This window comes from Nanorana parkeri, unplaced genomic scaffold (genome assembly GCF_000935625.1).
Source record: "Nanorana parkeri isolate BGI_ZX_2015 unplaced genomic scaffold, ASM93562v1 scaffold580, whole genome shotgun sequence".
Classification (NCBI taxonomy): Eukaryota; Metazoa; Chordata; class Amphibia; order Anura; family Dicroglossidae; genus Nanorana; species Nanorana parkeri.
Genome location: NW_017306848.1, coordinates 135,424 through 158,607, shown reverse-complemented (window position 1 = coordinate 158,607; position 23,184 = coordinate 135,424). Strand labels below are relative to the sequence as shown.

General features: G+C 39.2%; 1 protein-coding gene across 1 annotated transcript in view; it reads left to right on the top strand.

Moving 5' to 3' along the window:
* Window positions 1–23,184, top strand: part of EPB41L4A (erythrocyte membrane protein band 4.1 like 4A) — a 246,462-nt gene that overhangs the window by 208,568 nt on the left and 14,710 nt on the right. The window contains exons 16-19 of the mRNA XM_018562488.1: window positions 1,082–1,189; window positions 2,004–2,054; window positions 7,962–8,039; window positions 19,823–19,942. Of these exons, the coding sequence (XP_018417990.1) occupies window positions 1,082–1,189; window positions 2,004–2,054; window positions 7,962–8,039; window positions 19,823–19,942 (357 nt within the window). The remainder of the gene's footprint in view (window positions 1–1,081; window positions 1,190–2,003; window positions 2,055–7,961; window positions 8,040–19,822; window positions 19,943–23,184) is intronic.

The following is a 23,184-nucleotide window of genomic DNA, read 5'->3' as shown; positions in this document are numbered from 1 at the left end:
TATGGTAAATATGACCTGTTCATTTATTCTGCAGATTGTACTATAACTGGGATTTGGCTATTGATGCTTTGTGGCGATGATATCATCACACTGATTTATGAACTGGCTGCATAAACATACTGCGGGTGATTCAATAAAGCATTTGCAACACTTTGCTGGCATTATAGTCATATTAGAGAGTCCTGCGCCTGATTTGTGAAAGCCATGCGAAAGTTGTCTTGCTATTTCCTACACGTGTGACAAATTCAGGTAGTTTTTATGAGCAACGCTTTTACATGCTGACACTGTCTGCGGCAAATTCATATTGGTGATAAGAAAAAGTGGAGGTTAATAAGAACTCTTCCATGTTGAATTAAATTGTGCCATATGTGTAAGTATTATGTCGCAGACAAAATTTTTGTCTGAGGCAATTCTGCAACAGATTCATATACACCTTACCAGCTGTTACATGGATCTGACACAAGTTGTGCCATTTGGCGCACGGACACTATTGAGGCTCTTTATGAATTCCAGGGACTATTTTTCCTGAAATAAACAACAACAAATGAGGAACATCATATACAGTATATCTACCTTAGAATGGTATAAAAAAAACAACATTATTTGTGGTAAGGGAAAGCATTCCTCATTTTCTGCCAGTGCATGAACTCTTCTCTCTAAAATCTTGGCAGGTGGTATCCTTGGGTGCTGTTGCATTTGCAGTTGCTGTTATGTCATATTATGACATTGAAGTCACTTACAGAGTGCTGTTTATACTGAATGCTATTGTTGAGATGCCTTGTTTTGTTGTATGTTTGGAAGTAAGCTGTATGATCAGCAGAGTTACATGCAGGTCTTGTCTCTCTGCTAAGCCTGGCTGAATAGGGGCTTTAACTTAGTAAAACGCTTTGTTTTTAGAGGTATTTTCTCTGAGCCTTCAATTTCAAGGGTCAGATATGTCAATTTTACAGAATACTATTATAAAGATCCAATTACATGGTAGGCAGTGTGCCATTATATCTGTACCAACGTGATTTGCATACTTAGGACAGTCAGAAAATGAACCTCTCATTACCTTTCTTATTTCCATATTCCTTTTTAGTGGCTTGTACAATTCTCCCAGTGACCGCACCAAATCACCAAAGTTTCCCAGCCCGCGGAGGCGCAATCAGTCTGGAAGTGACAATGACTCAGGGCAGCATACCAGGAGGTAAGTAATTTAAAGTGGACTTTTCATCTGCTGTGTTGTAGGATGAACGTGTAATGCAACTCTGCAGTTTAGTAGTAACTAATCACATTATAATAAGAGAGTTTTTGTCCCATGCCTGGGAAGTGATACTAGTTCTAACTAAAGTAGAGATTAACAAGTGAAGGGTAGAGATTTACAAGTGAATTTAACTGGTTTGTATATAATTTATGGATTAGAGCAAGCAAGAGATAGAATATGTGCTTTGTGGTGAAGGAAGAACTCTCTAGCTAATATTATTTTATTAGTCACATATTTTATAGATAAAATATCCAGCTCGTGATTGGTGTGACGCGATGTTTGTTGTTTTATTTCTGAACTGTGTCCTGATATAGCTTACAGAATTATACACTATGAATTAACAGGAAGGGCAACATGCCATACATAGCAGTGAGATAGAGTGCTCTGTTTTAATAACTTATTTGGACTGGACTTATCCTATCCACCATTCCAAAGCACAGCCATGTGTTATACTCACCTCCCACACGATCAGATTTAAGTGATTTTATAGAAAATGTTCTATTCTTCAGAAAAGTGTGATATGATAGTATTAATATCTAAATAGAACTAGTGCGATTTACCTATTACATATAAAAATTTAATACAGATTGTTAAAATGTATTATATTATTAAATAAATGAGTTTGATCAGATTTATGGGCTCCCACAATACTCTCGGACACAACTTGGAAATGCCAGATTGCAAGTATAGCTTTAATACAGTACACGTGGTAGGCATTTTTGTGTACACATTCAACATTATATTTTATTTTATGCAGGCACAGACAGAACAGTGGTGAGGACTCTCAAGATCTCAAGCACAGGCGGAGGTATGGAGTTCTCTTGATCTAACATTGAAACGATGGAAAAATACAAATGCATTTAAAATACAGTACAGCAAAGAACAGCATACTGTTTGAAAATTCTTCTCATCAGTGTTCCCATCAACCCTGTGACTGGTATTAGTTCATTACACTTCCTCCACCAAAAGTATCTAGAAAAAAATCTGTTCTTTCTTTACTTTGTTCTGCAACATGTTTTAATGCCAGGGTCGATTTCCACTGTTCTATCTGATCTGTGATTTGGACAAAAAACATCATGCAGAACAACCTGGAAAAGTTTGTATGATGATATTGTGGGGTACAGATTCTGTTGGGTGCAGTCTATAATATCCAGCCTGCAGCATTTTTCCCCCTGTTTTCAGAAAACACAAACTCAGTGCCAAGGGCCCAGTGTGCAGGCTGGAAACAAGAAACACACACATTTGAAGCGTAGAACATTCAAACTGGAAGCCCATGTTTTGTGAATTCAGCACACGTATGCAGTTTGAAGAAATGGCTGAAACTTTCATGGGATCCTTTGAGTGACACATTAACTGTCAGGTTATACTGCCACCTACAGAAGAATTGAACACTGGTAAACAAACAATCATAATCTAGCCCAGGATAAACCCTCCCACAACAAGCATGTCTCAGTTTTTCTGGTAGTGTCCTAGAAGGATAGACCTCTTTTTTTTTACCCTTCTTGGGAAAGGTTCAACCATTTTGTTGTTTGCAATTTTTCTTCATTGTTTCTGTTTTTTTCTTAAACCAAGATTCATTGCTACATCGCTGCTGGAGTTGGTTTCTACAATGGCAGCCATCCAGATTGGCCTTTAGACTGTACATTGAGGGACTAGCTTGGAAGTGCCCCATGGCACTGGGCTCCACGTAAGGTGCCTTCCAGACTCCAGTCTGTTAAGTTGCCACGGAGCAATTTCTAGGTCAAGAGCTATTGACATTACTGAAGAGTACCAGGATCCTTATCAATCAGGGCTTCTTCGACAATCACTTCTCTTTTTGGGTCTTTCAGCGCTCCTAAAGATGTAAAGACCTATTCTGCTATGGTGATTGAAAGCACCCAATTAGGTCCTGGACACCACCTGAGCATCTACTGGACTTGTTCTCTTTAGCTGAGCAGTGGTCTTTATCCACTGTTTATCTGCTATTGACTCAATTTAAAAAGCAAACCACTATGCCAGTGCAGGGTGTCCTCACATTCAAGGATTATTCAGACCAACATTCTGTATTGTGACTTTAATGAATTAAACTGTGCAGAAAGTGTTTATTCCTCAAAAAGGATATCCCCACCACATCCGTGGATCCCTTCCTGATCGAACATGTGGAGCAGATGTCTGCGGCATTGTGCTTTAGTTGTGATGGCTTTCTGGAAGCATGTCAGGTTGTCTCCTACATGGCTCTGTTTTCCATACAAATGAGAGAGCACTCTGGCAAAAGTGCTGTCATTTGGACATTACATCCATAAACGCCTAACCTGCCTTGTCTTCAAGGGACAACGTTTCTTCAGACCTACACTTGACTTTATTATGAGGGATATCAGTGGAGGCCAGTGTCCACCTGCCTCAGCGCAAGAAATCTGGTTAAAGGTTAGCTAAGTTCCCTTTCTTATCTTCACCTACTCCTGGAGTAACCACGTCCAGGTCTTGCCAACCTGGTTCTTGAATTTTCCAGAGTGCTGGTCTCAATGTTTTTCCCAGTGCTTTTTTCGTGTATTCACATTGTGGGACACTCAGACGACCTTCTGTGGATTTCACAGTCAATGTGGGCTCTAGTAGTTAACATCTTCCTGACAGTCCAAATCTCCAAAGGTCCGGCCAGATCTTGTTTTATCAGGAAAGAATGCACGCTACCTTCCATTGACTGCAGGCTGTTTATATCAGCTTGGTTCTGCAGTAGGAGAATCTAGTTCCTAAATCTTGTAATCCAGTCATCTGTGGCTGGTGTGAAAATTCATTTCCACCTTTTTGGAAGTTCAGGTTGAAAAAACTTATTCTCTTCATCAAAACTCTGGAGCTCCAGAACAGCTAGTTCCCCATATCCTATGGGATCATTCCCTGGACAGGCCTCTGGATACTGATACTATTGGGCATTAATACAGGGCCACTGTGCCTCTACCATCTAGGAGGAACAGTGGATCTTGCTGTGGCAAGGAAGGTAGTTTTAACTATGACTCGGACACAACCCTGTGTTCCAGTGTTTACCACTCTGTTCTTATCAAATGTGGTCTTTGGAAAATCAGTTTATCCAGCTGTCTACTTTTGTATATGGAGAAGTAGTCCAGGCACCTGAGTGCGTTTCTAATCCTGTGTTGCTCGAGGAGGACATCGGAGAGAGGCTCCATGATACTTGAGCTGTCTGTCTGCTAAACAATATAGTTTCCTGGTGCAAGAACCCTCTGGCAGTGGGAGGGAATGGTTAATTGACTCTGTTGGATCTTCACTCCTGGATCTGGGTACTTCCTACTTGTCTGCCCCTCAGACTCAAGAGGTTGACCTCCCTGGTGATCTTTCTTACATTGATTAATCTCAGGCAATTGTTCTTTACCGTCCAGATACATTATGGAGAGCCAGAAGCAGCTTCAGACCTGTGACTCTTTCAGTCTAAGGCAGTGCTGCAGCAAATTTTGTTTCCTTAGCCTGGAGTGGCTCCTTCCTGATTAGTGTGCTGATTGAGTCTTCAACTCTGCCAGGTTGTTCTCTTCTTCCACCTAAGAAAAAGAGGTCTACCTGACACTCCCTCCCTCCCTACCCTTGCAAAGCTTTTCGTCTAATTGGTCAGGCTGACTTCATGGACTTCATAGACATAGAGTTCTGGTTCCAGAATCCTGGGACAAGGTGAGTTAAAGTTTAGGGCCTTTTTCTTTTTTAAAATTGTTTTTGTCATTCTTTGGCTAGCTCTTTATTCTGACAGTTTTATGTTGGGCTCCAGTTCCTACCAGAGGTGTTCTCTTTCTCCTTGTTGTCTATGGTTACAGTGGCCAGCCTTTCATGTCCAACTCACTGTTCATTACAATCTTTTGCTTGGATAAGTTGATTTGCTTCACACTTTGGTCTCTGGTTGGTGACTCGCTTCCATGTTAAGACTCCCCTCTCTGGTACATTTACCTGCTCTTGGTCCTTGGGCATCAGGTGTAGTTCCCCATAGTCTCCTGGTAAGGTTTGTTCTTTACCTCATCAGGTGGTGGGGTTCAGCTGCATCTGGGGTTATCTTCGTGCATGAATCCTTGGGCGGCTTTGAGCTGTGGGCAGCCGCCTGTTTTTGTTCATCTTGGGCCTGTTAACAATTTATTGCTGTTGCCAATCCTGGGTTGGACTGCTTTTGGACATCCCAACAGTTTATCTCCTTGTCCCTCAATGGATCAGAAGGGAAATAGGATTTTTGTACTTACACCAGAAATCCTTTTGTTGTAGTCCACTGAGGGACACAGGTTCCAAACCTCTGTGTTTATGATCATGGTCTTGGAACTGCTTGCTACAAAATACATGCTAGTTGTAGGAGAGGAGTATTCCTCTCCTATGGGCTGGCTTACAATTTTTTGTTTTCAAGTGTCCAATCCCCATGTAGACAGTGGTATAACTCAACAATTAATGACATCCTGTGTCTCCCAACGGACTCCAAGAAAAGGATTGTATATTGAGTAGCAAAATCCTATTTTACATCAGGCAGTGAAGATAGTGTTCAAACATTCTACTAAATATGTAATGCATGAATGGCCTAGAATTACAGAAATAGGGAGCAATATTAGTTTTTAGAGCTGACTTAAGGGGGCACTCTTCAAGTTCTTTGTTTTTCTTTTAGATAAAGTTCACTCTGCCCTTCAGCCAGTAGGAGTGCTACCCTCTTTTTGCTGCTCTTCTTTTGTTACCTACACAATACAAGTGGTTTAATTGGTTCCAATCTATTTCAGTCTTGGGCATATTTATAAAGTGGTGATGATGACTTTCACTGGTGGTGAATCATTTATTGTAATTTAAAACACATGCCCCAGGAAGGTTCACCTGCATTGAATGTTTAGTGAATGTGAGATTCACTGCTTTGTAAATATACACCTATGTCTAGATCTGCTTATAATACCATTGCAGTAAATAGGATATTGTTAGAAACTTAATACAAGTTTACAACACCCATCTAGAGAGAACCATAAGAAACGACTAGCTGGTTATTGCCTGTTCTAAAGTTGTAAGTTGTTTTGTATCATAATTGTATGTTGGCTAGAACTCATGGTATTTTTACATTTAAACAAAAATTTCCAATAAATACTGAATGAGGAAAAAAAGTATACAATAAAGAATGTGTGTCTCCCAATGGACCCTGACAATACAATATACCATCTTTTCAGGATTTGATTTCCACATGAGGAAATTACACATGCTTTGGTGACTCATGCGTAACTCTGATGCATAATGTTTAAGCCTGCGATATGACATGTTGCTGTAACTGGTAAATGTGTGGTAGATTGCAGGGAAATGGTTCTCAGATATCACTGGTGCTTGTGTCCATGTATTTTGTATAGTGAATATGAGTGAGTATTGTTATATGCCGAGGACGTTTTCTTTATATATAAAGTTGATAATGAATTCTAGACATAATGCCTTTGTAAGATAAAGCCCCTTATCAATTTAGCAGTAATTGTGTCATGGTCCTGCCCTTGGGTTCTTTGTCTGCACCTTGTTAGCAATCTCCAGCCTGCAGTGCAATACAAGGAGAATTCTGATTCTAAATAGGTATTCCAGCATTGTCAGGAAATCTCATTGGTCGAGGTCTTTTAAGTATCATCCTAATCCGTTTTTTAGTCCAGTCTAACTACACTGATTTTACTGTTTATTATAAATTGTTTTTTTTTCTTTAAATGCATTTTACATGTTGTTCATCTAATTATAATAATTTAGTAACTTAAATCTCACCTGAACTATAGAAACACGTTATTAAAAAAATGGACCTATAACATGTGATTAGGTCAACAGGTTACAATGTTTTAGAGAAGTGCCAGGCACCAAGTGAACTACTAATGTATTCATTCATAAACTGCCCTAAAATCAGAATTGTCATTAATTTTTATTTGAGCTCTATGATCCATTCTGTCAACATTTACCACCTTGCAGGGTCCCAATTACTAAAGTCTTGTGTAAGCTTTACCATTTTACTGTCTTTTAAAAAGTTGTTTTAAATCTTTTTTTTAATCTGCATGTTTTAGTAATGAGATACCTGGTGATCCTACCACGAAGGTTCTTGTTCACGCACGTCCTGTGGAGAGGAGACCAAATATAGCTGTACTTTCAGGAGCAATCATTGCCACATGATTAAACATTTACTTAATTGAAACATAATTTTGGATTGTACAATTAGCAAATAATGTGCAGTAATGAAAATATCACTGCCATTTTGTATATTGATCCTAATATACTGTACCTTTGTAGGGTGCGTTACTCTGCATGTGACTAGAATAGGGCAATTCCAATTTGAAAACATTGCACATTATGTCTTTTAGGGAAAAAGATGTTGTACTAAGCTGCTGCTTGCCTATATTTTGCGTAAAATCACCTGGCAAGATAAACATGTGATACTATGTACATGCACCCAGTATGTTAATGTGCATCACATTAGTTCAAGAGGTTAACAGGGCATTAAAAGTACATATCTGACATTGCACATTAGTGTTACTATCTTTTTGAATTTGGATTGTGGTGTTCTATAAATTGATAATATTAGTGCCTTTTTAAAAAAATAACAATCTATTACAATTTATTACTATTAACTAAGAAAATATTGTTGCTGAAGTACAAAAACTGGATGAAAAATTCTGGTCTAAACTATAAAAATAAAAGGCGGTATATCTCATTGATATGAACATCTCCACAGTTGTGTCATGTAATATATATTTTTTCATTTATAATGCAGATCACGGTCACGGTGCAACACTAGCAGTGGCAGTGAGTCTGAAAATTGTAACCGGGAGCACAGGAAAAAACGGAACAGGTAAGACAAACATTTAAATATGGTGCTACTTTGATGCGTTGCCTTCCCTGATCACATTGATGTATTTGCTGATTCCAGTAGTGGGATGATTCTGTTTTTAGATGCATGCTACAAATAGGGCCAGATTTACAGATCAGGAACCTGTAGCCAAAGAACCTTTGTCCCCAACTATTAGCCACACTGTAAACATCGCTGCTGTTATGTAAAAAATATATGAGAAAAATAGCCGTAATCAGAGCTATGTTACTTTTTGAGCAGTGTTACCCAACATACAACAGTGCTAGTGATTTTATTACAGAGGTACCATGCTGTCATATATCATGTTATAAATGTGCCCTGTTACACAGGTGCCATATTGCCAGATACTGTGTTACTGAGGTGCCATGTTACAATATACAGTAACACAGGAGCCGCTTTACTGTGTACCCTGTTGTACCACTTTATCATCAATATGACTTTAGGGGGTTTACTTATAAAAGTTCCACCTGGCGTACAGTTGGGCAGATGCTGTTTGCACGCTACTAGCACCCCTAGATGGCGCTAAGCATAGGAATTTAGCATAGGAAGTTCTTATACTCATCAGCTTCATGTAGGGGCACTAGTGCTATGTAACCAGCAGCTGCCCGGCTCATAAATGAACCCCTAAGTGATGTCATATATAGTAATTAGCCAGCAATATAATATTCCTATCCAACAGTATATCATTCTCTAACCACGATTATATACCCCTCAGTCAGCAGGAAGTAACCACCACATCCAACAATATACTGTATAGCTCCATCCAACTGTATACAGCCCCCAGTCAACAGTATATACCCCCTACCAGCAGCACATTTTACATTTATTATTACAACCTCCAACCAGTCCCGACCCCTCTCCCTAGCAGGCACAGCCCCACTGTGTATCTTCGGAAGCTTCAGCATCTTCTTTCAGCTTCTCCAACTTCATTTTGAGCAGAGGGGACATGCTTATAGCCGACTTTCTGTCTGTGTCAGCATAGGGCATACAGCAGCCATTTACCTCTACATGTAGTCATGTGTGCTTTGTGGTAACCATACACTAGCATCCCAAGCCACTCGTCTACAATGCTTAGGTTTATATATGGCCCTGATTACAGCTGATAGCTTTTGGAATAGAGTAGATGGGTTAAGACCATGACACTGTGTATTAGTAGGTAGCTTTGCTTACAATGATTTATGAAGTTCTTAATGAGAACCCAATAGCTATCAATAGCTAACATATATATGGTTAATATAATGTGTGTACACGAAGCAGAAGACTTCAAAATTGAGGACTATTTCCTAACTAAGGCATTATTTGGTAATGTGAAGTAGTTGGATGCCCATAGTGATCTGCCACAGTTAAGCTTTTCGTTAGTCACTCTAAATGAATGAAAACTGATTCTAAGAAAAAAGGGGAACAACAGGAGTTTTACGCGGTGTGAAACAAAATTAATCACCAAATTCCAGGGTTTCAATTGACTGTTCAAAAAATGGTTATCCCCTATGAATAGAAATCCCTGAAATGGCGATGGTCTAATAAATATCAAATAAATATATCGTATACCAAAATTTAATGAAGAACAATTACACGTGAACACACCTATAACAAAACATCTAAAAACAATTAAAATAGCTTCCCTAGAATCACCTTATTATAATGATACGGGTGTATGATCTATAGATCTCCTAAGGGGCCGGAAGTCTCTGATGTGGATACAAAAGTAATGTATCAAAAAATTGGAACAGAGTATCGGAGCTGTACTCACATTGCGTGTCGATCGAGAGGGGGGCAGTCCTGATTAAATTCCGCAGCCATACATGCATGTAGTTATTTCAGAGGGCTGTATCCGTTTATGGCAATTTAATTCCAAAGGACCTGTTTCCTTTGCGGATCAGAGACTCTGTAGATGTCTTACCCCCAGCCTGTTAGGATTCACACCAGTCTGTGGTATTCGATTCCAAATCAAATCAAAGGAAAAGTTTCAAATGATGTTTCCACAAGTGCGGCCGCACTCAAAGGTAAATGTAGTGGAGTCCCCACAGCGGTGTGTCCGATAACACGGCAACAATGGAGCGCTGTGTGCATTCACACTGACAGAGGGTCGCTCCTGTCCTCCGGTCTCAGCTGCAATTCAAACAGATTCTACTGCTGCTGTGCTTCAAGCAGTGTCCACAATCGGGTTCGCTCCGTTACTTAGACTCGGAATCTGCGGAGATATTTCCTAGTCACCCGCATGTTTGAAATGTCAATGGTGGGTGTTTCTGGGAAGCTGAAAACACACACTACCCTGACGCGTTTCCCCCTGATAGCCGGTGCTTCTTCAGAGGGGCGTGTGTGTGGTGTCCTGCATAGGTGTGTTTAAATAGTTCACTAATGAGAACTGATTAGTACTGATTAAATTGCCATAAACGGATACAGCCCTCTGAAATAACTACATGCATGTATGGCTGCGGAATTTAATCAGGACTGCCCCCCTCTCGATCGACACGCAATGTGAGTACAGCTCCGATACTCTGTTCCAATTTTTTGATACATTACTTTTGTATCCACATCAGAGACTTCCGGCCCCTTAGGAGATCTATAGATCATACACCCGTATCATTATAATAAGGTGATTCTAGGGAAGCTATTTTAATTGTTTTTAGATGTTTTGTTATAGGTGTGTTCACGTGTAATTGTTCTTCATTAAATTTTGATATACGATATATTTATTTGATATTTATTAGGGATTTCTATTCATAGGGGATAACCTTTTTTGAAAACTGATTCTAATTGGTTGGTTCAGGCTGCAGCAAAATTATACATTTTGTACTGTTCTTAAATACGTTTGAGTAGGGTTGGACTCGAGCTCCAGGATCTCTTGCATATAATTAATTTGTGAAACATTGAATCATGTATATAGGCTATCTAGAGCAGTGCTCCCCAACCTTTTTATCGCCGCGGACCGGTACCGGTCCGCGGACCGGGGGTTGGGGACCACTGATCTAGAGTACATTTTTATTAGTAACATACAGTCTTAGTTGATGTGATGTATAAACAATGATGTCACTCAATACAAAATAAAACAGATGGTTGAATGGCATGAATTTTGCATTTAGATCAGGTTGGTAAACCATGCAGCCGTATTAAGGGATATTAGAAATTGGCTAACATCTGAGTTTACTTTAAAAACACATTTTTAGCACAAAAGCTATATGGCCACCTTTCAGATCTACAGTATATTAACTTATTGTTTGATATTCTGTAATCTGCTACTTGCTGCACCTGTCCTGTACCCATCATTATTTGCATCACTCATTAGTTAAAGCATGTGTCTGCCATCTAGTGGTACAAGAAAGGAACTTCCACACTTTACTCAACCATTTACAGTTCGGATGTTGACAGCCAAGTACTGCTCAAGTACGGCTTCATATTGTATTATTAGTTCTATTTCTAAAAGTATATTTGTGCTCTAGAATAATCATAACAATATACAATTTCTTATATCATTTATCTGTAAAAGTATCAGCATGTAAGACCTGAACATGTTTAAACTAGACTTAATTTAAACAGGATTATTCTATGCACACAGATCTAAAATAGTAGCATGGGTTCAAAATGGGTAGTTTGTATTGTATGTATAGGTATATAAATAATAAGTGATCTGCGCCAGTAAATGTTCAATGGAAGCTACTAGGCACTCAAATCACAGGTATAATACATAAATAAACAAATATATAAATATGCCGAGCTGTGTGCAGGTATATCTTATGAAGAAACACACACTAAATTAGGACTAAATGACAGGTAGTTCAGCATGCCCGTCTTTTTAAGATGGAGTCCAGTCAAAATATTATATTACAGTATATTGTATTACAGTTTGATTACAATGGGGAAAAGTTGTATCCTCTCTCAGGTTTGTATCGCTGTATTCATATGGGAATTTTTCCTTCACTTCCATTTCAACATGTTTTATTTTTCAAGGTAAAATACACAAGTAGTAGCAAATCATAAAAAGAAACGGTGTGTCGCCTAGGTGGTAGGCGGCAAATAACATCATATGAAGGTATGGGGGAAGGGGACAAGGAGAGGGAGATATGCAGTTTACAGTAGAACTGGTCAAATAGGACTACAGGGGCGACAAAACCATATTTGCTTCTGTAGAGGTAGCCAGTGGAGGGGGAAACGAGAGAAGAAAAGTGGAGGAGATTAGACAGGAAAGAGCAGTGGTGGAAAGAGTCGCGGAAAGTGGAAGGCTGGAAAGTGGAGATCTCTAAAGAGGTGGTCAGCGGCAGCAGGGTCAAATGGGGAGGAAGTAGAGTATACAGAGGCCAAGTGATCCTGAAATGACTTAACGATATTAGATGGATTGGCGGTAACCCTTTTCACTCACTTCCTATGTCGCTGACAACACAGGACATAATAGCTATAAAAACACTTTGGAACAGTGGGGGAGGTTAGAATCTTTATCAGCTTTGTACTGGTCTACGTGTACTCACTGGAAATGTCCATGCCTGAAATAAATTACATTGTAAAGTGTTCTTGTGCTGTAGGAGATAAAGAGGACATTTATAGGTTGCCACTTTTGTCCTCCTATGCTTGTGAAAGTGCACTGTTGGCGCTATAAAGATCCTGTATAATAATAATAATGTGTCTGGCTATGGTTGGAATCCAGTGGCTTCAGTATTTTGAGTCTCTAGCCTAGAGAAATTGAAGTCAGAACTCCTGTAAGACCTAGTGTCTTATTTCGTGCAAAAAAAAAAATAAGACACTGTCTTATTTTCGGGGAAACACGGTAGCTGTTTAGAAAGTCAGCAGTGGCAAACCTTTTTTTTTCTGGAGAGTTTTCACACATAGGGGGTGATTTACTAACCTAAACACACGCACGCACCAGGTGCGTTGGATTTTTACACAGAAAAGCGTATACCAAAAAGTCTTTATAAGCATATTTCCACTAATGCCATATATGGAAAAATCATGCACATGATGCATATATAATGCTGCTTCACAGTTTAGACAAAAATAGTTAGCTCATGCATTTACATTCCTGCATTCATCAACTCAAGCAACACAATGTAGAGCTAATTTACACAACATCACCTTGCAATTCATGCAGGGCTTTGCACAACACACCTGCTGGGTGTGTACACACTACAAAGGTGTCTAGATTCCACCCATAGATCATGCTGGGAGGGAACACACTACAGAGGTGTATACATGTGCGTGGTGTGTTTATAAGGTTAGTAAATCAACCCCAGAGGCTCAGTTCATAAAGCTTTACACAAGGATAAGAATCTTTATTTTCAGCCCTTTGACTGCAATTTTTGAGTCTCATTGAACTTTTGTATTCATGTATACCTGTGTCAATGCCTCTAATAAAGTACAGGATATCTTAATGTATCTGCCACAAAGGATGATTCTTTTCCTCGACAGCCCGAACCAAACTGTGTTCGCAGATTGCATTGCATTACGCTGAAGTCTGCACATTTAAATAATATGGGACCATAGGGGTGATCGACCCTTTACAGAACAAAAAGGATTTTCTCCTAATTCAGGTTTTATTGATGATTTATTTTACTGCTAAACAATGACTATTGATCTGCAATATAATGATCTAATTGGCAGCAGCAGTGCATCATTTCATCTTTTATGTTCACATTTAGTCCCCACAGAGCTATTTTCTTTCTGCTCTTGGCTCATTGAGATCAATACTTGACAGCTTTGTAATACATTTATTTAGTCCAAGTTACAAACTGCACAGGAACAGGTCAAAAAGGTGAACATCTTGGAAAACGCTTGATAATTGTCAGTTTCTGTAAAGCCATTAGGATATGAAACCTTAATGTTTATTATTTCTGTTTTTATTTGCACTGTTGTTTCATCATTTTTTTTTCATGTCTCACATAAAGACAATGGGGGAAATTTTAATTTAAAATGTAAAAATTGTACTTAGGTTCCATTTACATATGGCATTTAAAACCGCGCGGCACAAAAAATGCACAAATCTTAACATACATATCTATAGTAATAGCCACAAACATGTGGAATCCACCCATAAAGTCATGCCTGGACTTCTTTGCGGGAAGTGCGTTTTTGTACCGCGCAGACGCCGCCCTAGTGTGAACAATGCACATTGGAATGCATTGTTCTTTATGTTTAGCTCGTTAACCGCTAATATGTGAGGGAAGCCTCAGAAAGGGAATTATTTAACGAATATGGTCACCTTCTTGGACTTCCCCGAGGGGGCAATATGTTGACAAGATCTCACGTATGCGTGGTAGTGGCAGTATAGACCAGTCAATAACGTGCATGTGCACGATCTGTACCACCATTTTGGCGGCTGTAATATTTAAGTAAAACGCCATACTACGCATCCATTCTTCACAATGTGTTTTGTGGGGTATGGCTACTGTATACAGTACTGCACATACATGTGGAAATATGGTGTTGGTTTTACTGAGCATCCCACATCTCAGCTCTTCTTATTGATGCAAACATCCCCATATTAACTGGAACGCCATCTTGGAGAAGTAAAAGACCTGCGTATGCAGAATCCTATAACTACAGTTGATCCAGAGAAAGGCAAAAAGAAAACTTTATAAAGCATGGTCCAATTTGCTCCAACTGGAAAAAATAATCCTTAGGCGTATACTTATCCCAGCTCAGTGACTAAACCAGCATTGAATTCAAAGCATCAGCATGACGGTCAAGCATCTAGGATTTTCATAAACAGAGGTCAGCAAATTTAAAACAACATACTTCTCCCATGACTGGTTACCTTTAGTTTCTGGTTCATTGTATGTCCATTTGTTAGTGTATGCATCCAAGTCTGATCAATTTAAACCTACCCCACTGAACCCTACTTTAACCAGGGCTACGTCAGTGCTACAGTTTGAATTTAAAACGTATTTGTGTGAAGTGTGAAGTTAAGTCATGGATTGAACAGAAATATGAACAATTATAAAATACTTTATTATTTCATAATAAAGTAATTATAAAATAATTTCTTTGTGTGTATTTGATTCCTATTCAAGAGAATTACTTTATATATAGTCAATATAGGCACAGAGGTAAATTTTTTTAACATTTTCTAATGGTGGTGTGCCTCGTGATTTTTTTCATGAAAAAAGTGTGCCTTTGCACAAAAAAGGTTGAAAAACACTGCCCTACACGAATAGTGTAAGTCAGTCAGTGTATGTATGTTTGCAAAGCCAAATAGCTCATCTGTTTTCATACCCACCAACAACCTGTCCCTCACTGCTGATGCCTTCCTCTGCCAGCAGCCTGTACCTTGCCACCACATCCTTTTTAATCATACATTCAATTGCATTCTGCCCCTCACTAAGTACTTCCTTAAGTAGGGTATACACACGTAGATTTTTGAACAAACGTTCTAATGAAAAATTCATTCATCAGACCTTTCGATAATACCATTAGAAGCTTGGCAATTGTTGTTCAAAATTTTGTTTGATTTTTATTTAACCTTTGATTGTGTAATGAATGGAGTGTTTTTTACATTTTTTTAACACTGCGATTGAAATCAATGATTAGAAAGTAATATGAACATTCCTTTCCGTTTCTTTAGCTAGCAACCTGTTCCGCACTGCCAATTCTGTCATCGCCACCAGTTCTTTCATGCCCTGGCAGCCTGCTTCTCATCGCTGACACTTTCTTTACCCATTACCCTCTTTTTTCTTTGAGGAAACCTTCTACCACTATTCACCAGTCCTATTGGCTGACTGCTTTCTCCACTGTTTGACAGCAGCTCTTTGGGCATCAACAAAATAGCATCCTCTGCATCGCTGATGGCTTCTTCCCTAGCAGCTTGTCTCTTGTTGCCAGTTTACTCTTTTCAAAAATTCTTCTATCACAGTGGCTCAACAACTTTTCTTTTTATGACCCCGTCTTAGCCATTCAGCAGAATCCTTTACATCACTCTTTTCTCTGCCAGCAACTTCTCTCTCGTAAACTATTCGTAAGAACTTTTCTTGCCACAAATTTTGCCTTGTGCCAGCAACCTCTCTCTTGGGGTAAACTCTGACATCTGATCTCTGCCAGGAGGCCAACCCCAGCCTCCTTCCTTGCCAACAGTTGCTTCCTTAGGCATTAGCCTGTCCCTCTATACCGACTCATTCCTGCTGATGAATCGTGGTGGAAGTGTTCTTAACTGAATGAATTGGTGATGAGGGACATGTTACCTGGTAGTAAGCCAGTCTCCTTTACCTTGCTAACTCCTTTCTCAGCACAATCCTCACTAAAGCACATAAAGAAACCACCTTGCTCCATTTTATCTTTGGGGAAATAATAATAGTGAACAGACAAGGTGTTCTGTCATTTGTTTCCTCAAAGGAGTGTTGGCTAGCCATAAACATGAGACCACCACTTCATCTATTGTGTCTGTGAATGTTCCCATCCATCCAGGTCATGGTATATCTGTAAAAAATTTGTCAAGGCAATTGAAATGGTCGGATGTCCAGTGAAATGTTTTCAAGAAAAATACAGCAAGTCCAGTTGCCTTTACTTATTTTTTACAGATACACTTCATCTATTGCCTGGAATCTGATATCTATGGATACAGTCAATCAAAGATCTTTCAAAACTAAAATGCTAGAGGCTACGGGCAGAAACATCTTTTAGCTTCTTATAGCTTATGACATCATGAATTTTCATTCCTGCTGTACTTGGTCATGTAAACTATATGAAAACAATTCAACAAGGGAAAATGAGATCCCATGGATTGACCTAGCAGATGGACCTGAGAGCTCAGGTTTTGAGATGTCAATGCCAAGGTCCCTAAGATGTGATGATAGTTGACTATTTTAGTATCTAGCTTTAATTTCAGTTATGTGTAAGTTGCCACTATATGTAAGTCAGAATAAGATCTGAAGTATTAGTTGTTTTCCACTGTTGTGTCCCTTAAATGTAAGTAATGGTTTTAAAATGAAGATAGAGTCTAAAGGAAACTTTGCTGCATGTTGTCAGACTTCCTCTTCATACTTCACATTTCTATGATAAGAACAGTTTAGCCATATGTCAGAATGAATCCTATAGTTGTATATATTTTGATGTAGTTAGGTTTTAAAGTAGGACATATTTGTTGTAAACTTTTAATCAAATGCTTTTAGTTTTATTCCCCCTATTTCTCATTTGTCCCTGGAGAACATAGCAGTAGAAAAAGACTGGTTGTTGTAAATAATTTTTTAGCACAGAATGTGAGCGTGTTGGAAGCCTTTTTAATCTTTCATTGTCACAGCAGGTGGTTGTCATCCCATGTTGTAGCGAGCTGAACTCATGTGTAAAATCATGCACATTAATGTCATTCTAGATTACTTGGTTGCCTGTCCCTGTGACATGTCTATAATTTTTTGTCAGGTCATCCTGTCACCCTTACCCAATGCAGTTCTGCAACAGTAGGAATTTGATGCAGAAAAGTGGCTGAACGGTACAGACAGTTCACAGCTGTTGATTACAGCTAGACACTTGTATTGAATTTAACAAATTACATGTTTCACATTCTAATTCAAATGAAAGAAAAACTATAGAAAAAAATGTAAAACCAGCGAATTGCATTTGCTCTCCGTGAAAGATTAGAACTGTTTTGAGGTCAGAAAGTGTGTTCTGTAAAATCTGTTGCAGCCATTATCAGGAAGCTTTTCACATTGTTTTGTAGGACTTCAGCCTCTTGACATATAATTCAGTGGGAGCACACTGACCTACAAATTCTTAGGCTGAGGAGGATACCAGCATCCAGAAGGGTGGTGGGGGTGTCCAGCAATGTAGCATGAATTCCAAAATAAAAATCATAGGCACTCAACTAATGTCCCCTGAGTCAGTGTAATTGCAAATTCTTTTTTGATTAGAGTGAACCTTTATAACCTTCAGTGACACAGAAAGCATTACATTCAGTAAAGGAATGGCTAATGACAACCTCCTACTAGGTAGAAGAAGTTAGCAAAAATGTATAACTCATGCAAAAAATTAAGAAAGGCTGTGGAGCAAAGCTGTTTTATGCAATCCCATGAATTTATTTTAATATTCAATCCTATACACTATGAGAAGGGATTCAGGGTTTTTCAGCTTCCTGTTTCACTGTGGGATGCATCTGCCACGAGTTGTAAATTCAGCTGAACAGGGCTTGTTGCACCAGTGGGATACTACCCTGACCACACCGGAACCTTCCTCGGTGTTGGGACCTCGGCACACATTTCCATAGTCACCAGTGATATCTGATCTCCAACACTCCCAATTGTTATTTGTATTTATGCCACCAGTAAGATCTGCACTCCAGCACAGGTAGCTCATCCTAAATACCCACATCATCAGTGATATCTGCAATACCTGTGCCTATTCTATCTTTGCCCTGACACCTAGATGTCTGCAGTCTGTAGATTAAAGAAGAACTTCGGGCAAAACTCTTATTAACCTTTGCAATGGGGCTTCCTCCACACTGTAAGGGTAACTGCTCATTTTGGTTTAGGGAGGAAAATTAAAAGGTTATACTCACCCGACCCTCGAAGCTGGCTTGCTCTTAGACCAGTCCTTCCAACCTCTCTCCCCCTCTACTGCAGGGGTCTAAGGTCCTTGAGTCATCACATTCTATACATTGTGTATAGGTTGTAAGAGCACTGAGGGACATACCATTGTTGCACTGTAGGAGGAGACAGGTTGAAGGGCGCACAGTGACAGCCGTCTCCGAGGTGTAAGCATAACTTTGTTATTTTCCTCCCTAGACCAAAATGAGCAGTAAACCCTTGGAGTGCGGGGGTAGCCCCACTGCAAGGGTTGATAAAAGTTTTGCCCGGAGTTCTTCAAGGTTCCCTGTGCTGAGAAGATGTTGACCTATATTATATTTTATATCTTTTACAACATAGAGTGCGCGGCTGACAGCCATTGGTCTAAACTAATGACCGAAAGCCAATCAATGTGGTTCCTGATCTTGTGATCTCCATGACAATGAATCATGATGCTAATGTAGGTCTGTTCACCAACAAACCTACTCACTCCAGTTGCCACAGTGTCTCTCACAGATGCAGGCATGATAATAGCTGACTCTGGCAGGCCTCAGATATCACAGTGCAATGCAGGGAGTAAAAAATTGATTTAAAAACCGTTGTGTGTGCATACTGAAAAAAATGTGTCCATTTGGGCATTGACATTTCATTCATTGATTTCAATGTCATAAAGTGGTTATTAATGAAGCCAATCTGAGTGTTATAAAGAAGGAAACCTAAAACTCCCAACTCCCCAGAACAACTTTCATAATCTCATAGTAAAGTGTACTAAGGTGTTGTGTAAGCTTTGCATGATCTTCATCATGTACCTACATTTAGGTTGAAATGTACAAAACATTTTACAAAACAAAAGAGAAATTTTGATTTCAAAGAATGTGACCAACTTGTGATCTGCTAATTTAAACTCTTCACCATATCCAGTCAGTATTTCATAAACTCCTTTGGAGAGATCTTGGTGCTAGATCCTGAAGAGATCTAATACACCTGCAGATGATTCCAACCACCACCAGCCACAGGCAGAGACTCTAGCAGTGTCGGTCCCAATGTAATTCATATGGTTTATTGATGCAAAGCGTACAGTGACTTCCATGTTCTTTTTGGTGTGCTTAGAAATGTAGTGAAATTGTTTCCTACAAACCAGATCTCCTATATTTCTCTGGGCACTCGACATGCATTGTTTTATCGATTCACGGGGGGTGCAGGAACAAAATTACACAGCAGTAGCACATTAGTCACATGACTGCACTTGCATGCGCTTCGCTGAAAACATAAATAATATTTTTATTGCAGGTTACGGCAGGAAAATGACATGGTGGATTCTGCTCCACAGTGGGAAGCTGTTTTAAGAAGACAAAAAGAGAAGAACCAGGCTGACCCCAACTACAGGAGATCCAGACATCGTTCTCGATCGTACGTTAAGTGTATTCTGGCTGCATTTAGAGCTTTCCGAAAGCTCCCTTGTGTTTGTTTAGACACCGATGAAAGCAATGTTTTGCAGGTGCATTTATTTACATGCACTTACCTGTTGAGTGCCAGCACAAACCCCTGTCCCTGTGGGCAGGCTGCACAACGCCACATCCTCATATGGTTTCATATTTTCTGCAATTATCAGAAAGGATTTAAATTAACGTGTATTTCCACTTTTGCAGCCAAATTGGGATAACACCTACTCTATATTTGTTATATGTTTCCATCCACATAGAATACATAAAAATTACAAATTGCTATTTACCTCTTTCCTTGCTGAAAAATCTTGCTTAACTTTTCCCTTCTATGTAATGTTAAGGAGGGGGCGGAGGAGTTATCTTTACCATAATTAACCCTGTCTGTACTGTGCGGGCAAACCTTCTTTATCAATTGTAAACTGGATGTGCGGACTGTCTTCTCTAACAAGGGGTTAAAGATCTCAATTCTTGGGTGGTACAGTGTATGTTAATGCTGCCTATAGAGTCTTATGTATAATCCGGCTCTGAAGAAACAACTAGAAAGTAAAGTGCAACTGAAGCCAAAACATGTTTTTTAGTTTTGGACAGAGTGTAAAGGGATAAAAACATCTGAAGGTTTTTATTGCTGTCTCTGCCCTCATTAGGACGATTCACTCACTGTTTGTCCTGGTGACCGTTATCACTGAAAGTGAAAGAAAATCCCAAATTTTGGGTTGTCATCAGTACAGGAATAAATGGGAAATCTTCCAGTGAGGACGCTAGCTCTGTTGACCTTGCAGACCTTTTTTCAAGGGATTTCCTGTTGTAGTTATCAGACAGGAATTTTAGGGGAAACTCCCCAATGGGACACAGATGGCAAAACAAAGCTGACATGGGTTATAATCCTCCCTTACTCTATCCACAAATAAAAACAAAAACAAATTGGGCTTCAGTTCTACTTTAAGAAATATGTTTTTTTAAATTTTATAGGTCTGCTGTTCAAATGTGAACGTGTAACAATTACATCGTGGGGTTTCTCAAATTTGACTGCAAGGTGGAGTTACACTGTAAACCAAGCTTTAATTCACTAATCAAAATGATTGTTTTCTTCTGATGGGTACATGACCCCCAATGATGTTGTACATTCCCCAGTCTTTAGCACAGTCTCATGATATATTTGCACTTTATGTGATACATATATGTAACTGCTAGTATCTGCATACGCATGTTAACACATGTACTAAGCAATGTATAAAACCATTTTATTGACATATCTGCCTTCTCGTGTGTTGATATTGGCAGGAACACTTGTCCTTCATTTTTAAATCTGTACAGAAACAATCATTTTATTTTATCGACTTTGATATCTGACGTAGTCCTTCCCCTGTCAGCGGTTAATCACAGATCTATCATTGTGAATTACATGTGATCCTGCTAGGGCTGCAGCTAACGTTTATTTTCCAAATCGATTAGTTAGCCGATTATTACGTTCGATTAATCGGTTAATCGGATAAATAAATAAAAATGGCTCCAGTGATGGTCTACTAGTTTGTATTGAGATTGTAGTTCATCACGGGAGCAAGCTTGGAGCGGTGGAAGTAAAAAAAAAAAGTGTGTCATGCAATATAGTACATTAAACTGCGGCGCAATGCAGAATACCAGCAGCTTTAGAGGAATACAACAAATCCCAGCAATAGTACATTATGCTATAATGTACTATTGCTGGGATTTGTAGTCCTCTGTAGCTGCTGGTATTCTGCATTGCGCTGTATATAATGTATTATTGCTGGGATCTGATGTATTCCTCTATAGCTGGTGTTATTGGAGAGGATGGGTATGATGGTGGAATGGAGTGCAGAGGACGGGTATGATGATGGAATGGAGTGCAGGGATGGAGAGGACAGGTATGAAAGTGAACATGCTGGATTCCTTTAGTAGGCCAACCCTAGTATCTCTTTAAAAAGGATAATAGCTAAATGTACAATTAAAATACACATATGCAATTTGTTATTGTGATTCTCTATAGTCATCCTTGTGGTTCACAAACAGGAATATGACTTCTATTTTATGGCTCAACTTTGCAGCTTCCTCTGTTACAGTGGACAGCAAATTAGCAGTGTGGTGATGCTGGTTCACGGTCCAGTGAGTAGGTTAAAGGGCGACAATGGAAGCTGCAATGCTGAACCAAGGTGGTGTTGGAATCACAAGACTGCATGAACAGAATTACAATTCCTGCAAATCATCAGATGACAAATGTGTTTTTAAACTCTGTATTTAGCTGTTAGCTTGAAGTTATGGTTTCCTATTTAGTTTTCTGAAATGAAATGTAGGTATGACTACAAGTACATGTATATTTTAATATCGGATACTTTTTAAAGCTGTGTTTATAGACATTCACGCAAGCATGCATGTAGAGTATGTAAAAGCAAGCAGAGAATAGCAGATACATTGCAGCAAATTTTTGCCATGGCCATCCTGACCCAGTGATTGGGTCAACCTGCTCCATTAGTTGCTAATTAGGTTGTTCAGTTTTGTCAAGTTGAACTGTGCTATACTTAGCTGACCTTCCCTTTCAGTTCTAGTTACTGTGGTCGAGGGTATATTTTTTCTTTTGGTTGTTCATATACACATTTTAAGCAGTACTATGATGTTGGTTTAGTTAGTTTTCTTCCATTCTTTACACAAGTCTCCATATACGAGCCTTTACTGCCGCTTGGCATTAATATCAAGAAGGATCTTTTATCCATATGTGTGTGCCTTTCCTGGACAAGATCTTTCCAGATTACTGGCTGACCTCATTGGCAATTTTCCAATTTATGAGCCTATCCAGTACATATCCTATCAATTTCGATCCTTTTAATGCCTTAGCACATGTCTTAGCATTTTGCTTGAGGAAACTTTGGTCTTCTAAGTGGAGCTTACAAGACTGAAGTTCCAGGACCAATGGTGATAGCTACAACAATTTTACCAAAGGGTGGATATTTCTCCAAGATTAGATGTCAACCCAAAACTATTCATTGAGTTCTAGGTATACAGCCTACAGTAGTTGTGTGTAAGGGAAAATTATTTTACCTTCAGACAGATGGCGGGAGAAGTAGAGGAGATTGCAGGAGGACGTTCATGGCACTGCATCAGAATACTGAGACTGAAACATGGATGATAACTATTGCTTCATATTTATTATTCAGCTACGTAAAATACAGATGTAACATGTAGAGCCCATTCACA